Source organism: Hordeum vulgare, chromosome 7H (assembly GCF_904849725.1).
Source record: "Hordeum vulgare subsp. vulgare chromosome 7H, MorexV3_pseudomolecules_assembly, whole genome shotgun sequence".
Taxonomy (NCBI): domain Eukaryota; kingdom Viridiplantae; phylum Streptophyta; class Magnoliopsida; order Poales; family Poaceae; genus Hordeum; species Hordeum vulgare.
In genome coordinates, this window is record NC_058524.1 from 5,132,717 (window position 1) to 5,139,577 (window position 6,861).

Consider the following 6,861-nt stretch of genomic DNA (forward strand, 5'->3'; position numbering starts at 1 on the left):
TAAAATTAAGAAAGATTTTCAGAATGAGGGTAGGATGTAGCCAAGGTCTTCTAGACACCATATGAAGCTTCCTTATTGGTATGTTTTGGGTTCTTTTTCTATTGAAACATGTCTATATTTTTATTGTATTTAGTTTTTTTCTATTATGCATTGACTCTTTCGATTTGCATCAGAAAAATTATTTCCTTAAGATCTCACCACACTTTAATATGTTTTCGTCCTCCGCCACTGGTTGAGTATTATGATATTATACCGTATCATATTAATTTGTGTCATACATGACAAAAATAAAATTTATAAGATACCAAATTACGATACTATGCATTGTAAAAATAGTATCATACATTAGCATTATATGCATGATATTAATATATGATATTTTTCATTATGATCCCATACTACTGATCTGAAATGGTAAGTGATCTCGCATCCATGCTTGGTTACATTCAACTTTAGATATCTAAATAATCTACTCTTTTGGTTCTAGAGTATAAGTCTTTAATTTTTTTAATATAAATTATATATTTTTCGATGAAGAACATTTCATTCAATTGATATATCGAGGTGATACAACCACATTGAAAGAATGCCCAGCCTCTGCTTAACATAATGCACACAGCCAATAAGTCTAACAATCCTCAAAATTAAAACTGTTTTACAGCAAATTATATATGAACATATATAAGATTGTTTTAAAATATAGATTCATTTATTTTATTTCGTATATAGTTTATATTAAAATATCTAAAAAGACTTATACTACCTCCGTCTGAATTATCTATCACAAAAATGAAAAAAAATATGCGTCTAGCATTAAAATACATTTAGATACGTCTATTCTTCTAACAAATACTTTCGGACGAAGAGAGCATTTTGGAACGGAGGAAATAGTACGGAAGTTCTCAACGCATCTCCCACAATGTTATTATCCTTACATAACAGACGATGTACGGCCACATGATGGAACAAAAGAGTAATCCTTGTACGAAGCAGATATTTGCCAGGAAACGAATGTGCATAGCAACGATGTCATTAGTTCAGGTTTTCTGTATGAAAACGCTATGCGTTCGTCGGTTGATAATTTAAAAAGATTCATCACCTCATCAGCCGTTAAATCTAGTTCGTTCGACAGTCTAGCCATGTCCTTACTATCGCAACAAAGCCAGTGTTGCGAAACTGTTTGCAACAAAACTCATGTTACAAAAATATTCAACATGGATTGTGTTACAGATATTTTTTTCATCTTCAAATTTGTGTAACATAGATGATGTTACGAAAGAACTTTTACAACATAAATGATGTTGCGCAAATTAAAAGTAAAAGATTGGGTAGACTAGGAGTTTGAGAGACGAGTACTTTCAAGGACTTCAAATTCAGATCCTGCAACATAGAAAATGTTGGGTGACTAAAATGCAACGCTAAGTTGCACAATCGCAAGCTAGCTAAGTTCCTATGGAACAGGTGCCGCATGGACAAGAGGCGACTGCCCTCAAGGGATACAGGTTCAGATCGTGGAACATATAAGGTGTTGCAGTACACAAACTTCAACAAGCGCTAAGTTACACAACTACAAGCTAGATGAGCCTACATAGAACAAGTGTTGCACGGACAAGAGGCATATGCCTGAAAGGGATTTAGATTCATATCCTTTAATATAGGACGTGTTACATCCATATCCTTTAATATAGGACGTGTTACTGTGCGCACTGGCGTGCGGTCGGCAAGGTGAAGCACAACGTTTCCCTTTCTATATAGATGCTACCAGAGGGCATAAATTCAGATAGTTGGGTTGAATCCGATGCACGACATTGCATAGAAGATAAGCCAATCAATTAGAATCGGAGGGAGTAGAAAAAAACAGGTGGTATCTCCATCCCCCTTGAGAAGGAGTATAGTAGTATAAAGATGAAAAATATGTGGTCCTGGTAAAATCTTAAGACAAGAATACAGCTTGAAAAAAGAAAAAGCAAATCCTAAGACAAGAATAAAAATGAAAGAAAAAGTGAGCAGAGAGAAAGCGTTTCCCAAATTCCCCTGCATATATTCGGATTTCACACCCCTATTTACCTCCACTAATCTAAACCTGATGTATATACATATCCTCCTCTTCTTCTGTCTCGGTTTATGGATTTTGCTCTCCAAACCCAAATTAATAACCAAAGCTCAAACCAGGAACCAATCCCCTTCCACGGGGATCGGCTTGTAATAACCTCTCCAAGCGAGGGGGCAATCGGAAAATACTTCGACTCCTCTCCACCAATGGGCGGGCCTCCTTTGCCCTTGCCGTGCTCTGCTCTACCCGGTTGAGCTTGATTTTGCATAAAAACCCAACCGGGAGCGACAAATTCGGAACCCTCTCCTCAGGATCCCGCAAGAATAGTCGCCGAACATATATGCAAACAGCACCCTGCATCAGCTTGCTATGATGTGTGAACCAATCACGACGCCGGGAGCGGGACCGGGAGCGGCAGGAGGACGGGCGCCGTCGCCGGCGGAGGGAGCAGCGGCGCCCGGCAGAGCGGGCAGGTGCGGTGGCCGTGGGCGGCCCAGCGGTCGAGGCACCCGCGGTGGAAGACGTGCCGGCACCCGCGCGGCCGGCGCACCCGGGCGGCGCCGTGGAAGTCGCCGAGGCACACCGCGCAGCCCTCCGGCAGCAGCGGCGTGCCGTCATCTCCGGCGGAAGCAGCGGAGAGCGCGTCGAAGCGCACGGCCGGAGAGTGCTCCTCCAGCTCCTCCAGGCCGTGGCCGTGGTCGTGTTGGTGCTGGTGGTGGTGGTGGTCGGCGAAGTAGGCTGCGTCGGAGGCGTCGGAGTAGTCGAAGCTGAGGTCGTCGTCGACGCCGGCGCCGACGAGGCGGAGCAGCCATGAGGAGAGGCGGCGCAGGTGGCCGAGCAGGAAGAGGAGGTTGAGCAGCAGCCTGGGCATCTCCGAGTACACCGCGGGGAACCCCATTGTATTGATCTCTGGCTCTCTACCTGGATGGACTGGCCGAATCAAGAAACTAAAGAGATGGGTGGAGATTGAGGAGGAGGGATCTCAATGGCACACAGACCTCCGGCCTTTATAGCAGCTAGCTATGGAGGAGGAGGAGGGTAGGAGAGTGACACTGGTGGGAGGAGGAGGAGGAGAGGTACAGGATGGGGGTTGCAGGATGGCGACGGAGATGTACAGTGGACAGACAGAGAGAGAGAGGGAGCGTAGGTGGCCAATTAACAAACTGTTGAGGCGTGACAAGGTTGTGTGTGGGCGATGGATGGATGGATGGAGATTAATGGCGAATGATTGATTAGTCGGGTGGGGTGGCTCCATCGATGGATGGAGGAGCGTGCATGTGCCTCTGTATCCGGCGGGAGGGGCAGACCGGACGGGGTCAGGTGCGCTTGTCGACCGGCCGGCTCAGCAGGTGAGCTGCACGCCTCCGCGGGAATAAAATGCTTTCTATAATGCTCATGCTCAGCACATGTGCACAGTGCTGTGACTCGGCGGGCCTATCGTGCGGCCGTTCGGCCGTCAGTGTTATGGGGCGAACGTCATGCACGAAAGATATACACAGCGGCGACGCGGAGGGTGGACAAGGGTTATCGACGGCACCGCACGGTCCACACTAACAAGAAGGAGAAGCCTTCGTCTGGACACCGTACGTGCAGGATCAGTTGGCGAGAGAGGGATGTGCAAAGACGGTGAAATCAAGGAGGGCTTGCTGGTGGGTCGACGAAAGCCAACTAAACCTAATGTGCAATCGTTAGTGTTGTCCAGCAAACACTCGCGCACATAAGATATAAAACGATGGTAGGATGAAGAATGGATATCGCACGCACTCTTATTGGAATTTGTCAAAACATCGACACTCCTCATTCCCCCCTACCAAATCAAGGGATGCTTGACGGGCGGGATCCGGGCGGGAAGATGATACGCGATGGTTCTACAGACGAAGGAAAGAGAAAAGGACGGCGAGGATGTGCGGGTGGAGGACGACCGTTCGCTCGATATGCGAATAAACGGAACGTTCGCGCTCTAGGCCATGAAGGCAACGGCATGGGCGTGACGTGGACAGGAGGGAGGGGAGGCAGACATGCCATGTGGATGCAGTCACAAGCACACCAATGTCACATGCTTAATGACCTGCTCCTACTCCTACTCCTACTCCTACTCCTACTAGGGGCCAGATTAAGTTAGCTGGGACGGGCGCGTCAGGGCATAATCTCCTGTCGGAGACATGCAGCCGCGCCACGACAACGGCGAGCTGCTACTACATGCATGCACGCACGGCGACGCGTTGATTCGTCCGTCCGTCCGTCGGAACGGATGCGTTGGACGGCCACGTAGCGACGCTCATACGCTAGCTGTCCTCGTCCGTGGCGTCGCCGGGCCGGCACACCATTTGCGCGGATCGATCGAGGTATATATCATGTCATCACATTCGTATACGCATTTCGAGCATATACGATGCTCCCTGGCATTATTGCTTGGTAACACGACATACGATCGATCTGTATATGTGACGCTGTTTGGAAAATAAATAAAGAGAATAGGAAGGAAATGAATATGGTTTTGCTAAACCTTTTTTTATTTTCGTTTTTGCTTTTGCTAAATATCAGGCGCTACAATAACTTCGACTTGTTAGATGGTTTCAACGCAGTACCAAGGTGAAGGAAGGAGTTGGGTGAGAATATAAGAACTTCGACGTGTTAGATGGTTTCAACGCAGTACCAAGGTGAAGGGAGGAGTTGGGTGAGAATATAAGAACATCTCCGGCAGATCTCTTATCCCGCAGAATTTTACAATCAGTATATGGGTTGCAGAAGATATGTTTTGAGACCTGGCGTGGGCTATCACGGAACATAGCCTGCAAGGCCGAATGAATATTTTATTTTATCGGTCGGCCTTGCGTGGTCTCTCCGACCGGATCCCGCGTCGGCCCCCAAATCACGTGGTTTCTTCTTAATTTGACACATATGTGTCATATTACATAATAATATGATATTAATCTTTACCTAATAATAAAGAGGCTATCGCTTCCGTCGGAAAACCCACCGAGGTGATTTTACAAAAAAGCTCTTACTGTTTATGACATTAAACTCGTAGTATATATTAAATATTTTTTAAATACTCATACCTTTTAAACCGTAACTCCAAATTTAACATATTATACATGGAATTTGATTAGAAAAATATGTAGAATTTAAATATGATATTATTTTATCTGTTAAACGCTTAATAAAAATACTATCTAGGGTGCAATCTTAATAAATAAGTCATTATTCGTCTTTCTTTCATACCGGTACTCATCCGGGTTGGGAATGAACACGTCAACAAAATCAGGATTAGAGATGAAACTGAAGGTCACTTGACTGATTATTTGTACGTATTAAATCTACATGCAAACCGTGTTAAAATAGAAGACCTGTGAAATTTTGAACTGCATTTTTGTAGGATAAGACCATCTTTATTTGTATCGTAACTATAAATTCTCAAATTATAGACATTTTTTATAAATTAAGAGCGTGTGCCGTGTGGTATTTTTTTCTTCCGTTGCAACGCATGGGCCCTTTTGCTGGTATAAGTAAAAAATATCTAAATATTACAATACAACAAGCATCTAAATTACAATAGTTATTCAAATCTAAGAACTAAATTTATAATTCAATACAAGAATTGTTTTGAATAATACAAATCACATTGAATTATATTAACTGAATGTAAAAAAGGAAGGTTTTATTACTGTTCATTCCTTTGTTAATTATGCTCAATGAGATCGTGCAGAAGTTGATGGTGGGTGTTTGAGTCTTCAATTTTCCTGTATGTCTGAAAGAATGCTTGTACGCGGTCAGGGTCTCTAAATGGTTTCACGGCTATTGACATTGTCGTAGAAGAACTCCAAATTCATGTCCCTCTCGACGATCACGTTATGAAGAATCACACAACATGTCATGATGTCGTTCAGGATTCGCATGTCCCAAAAACGAGTAGGATCATAGAAAATGGCAAGCCAAGCTTGCAAAACCCCAAAGGCTCTTTCAATATCTTTTTGGGCAGCCTCTTGTGCCTTTGCAAATTCAATTTGCTTCCTATTTTTGGGTTTTCTATGGTCTTAACAAATGTAGACCAAGAAGGGTAAATTTCATCAACAAGATAATAGCCCTTTGTGCACTGAAGCACGTTCACCGTGTAGTTGCAAGCAGGAGCATCACCACTATCAAGTCCAACAAACAAATAAAACCGATGCAACACATTAATGCCATTAAGAGTACTACGTTGAACGGAGAATAGGACAGGAATGAATATAGTTTTGTTTAATCTTTTTCTTTTACTTTTGCTTTTGCTAAATCTTAGGGGCTAGAAAAACTTTGACATGTCATACGGTTTCAACGCAGTACCAAGGTGAAGAAAGCGGTTGGGTGAGAATATATGAGTATCTCTAGCAGATCCCTTATCGTGCGGAATTTTACAATGAATATAAGGGTTGCAGAAACCATGTTTTGAGCATTGGCGCGGGTTGTGATCAAACAAACCCTACAAGGCCAAACGAATATTATGTATTATTTACCGTTCAGTCTTGCGGGTCTGTTCGGCCACAGCCCGTGCCACCCCTCAAAACACGTATGTGGTTTTTTCTCAATTTTACACATATGTGTCATATTACATAGAAATATGAAATCAATATAATTTGAAATCTGATTATTACAATACAATAATCATCCAAATTACAATAATTATTCAAATCTAAGAATTAAACCTATAATTCAATACAAGAATTGTTTCGAATACAACAATGATACAAATCGCATATCTATTAAATTAAATGAATGTAAAAAATGGCAGGTTTTATTACTGCTCATGTCTTTGGTAACTGTACTCAATG

General features: G+C 43.2%; 1 protein-coding gene across 1 annotated transcript; it reads right to left on the minus strand.

Annotated features, from left to right (window-relative positions):
* Positions 1–1,848: 1,848 nt before the first annotated feature.
* On the minus strand, positions 1,849–3,241 carry LOC123408471 (brassinosteroid-responsive RING protein 1-like). The gene has a single exon (XM_045101574.1). The coding sequence runs from the start codon at positions 2,949–2,951 to the stop codon at positions 2,439–2,441; it is 513 nt and encodes a 170-aa protein (XP_044957509.1). The 5' UTR covers positions 2,952–3,241; the 3' UTR covers positions 1,849–2,438.
* Positions 3,242–6,861: the final 3,620 nt, after the last annotated feature.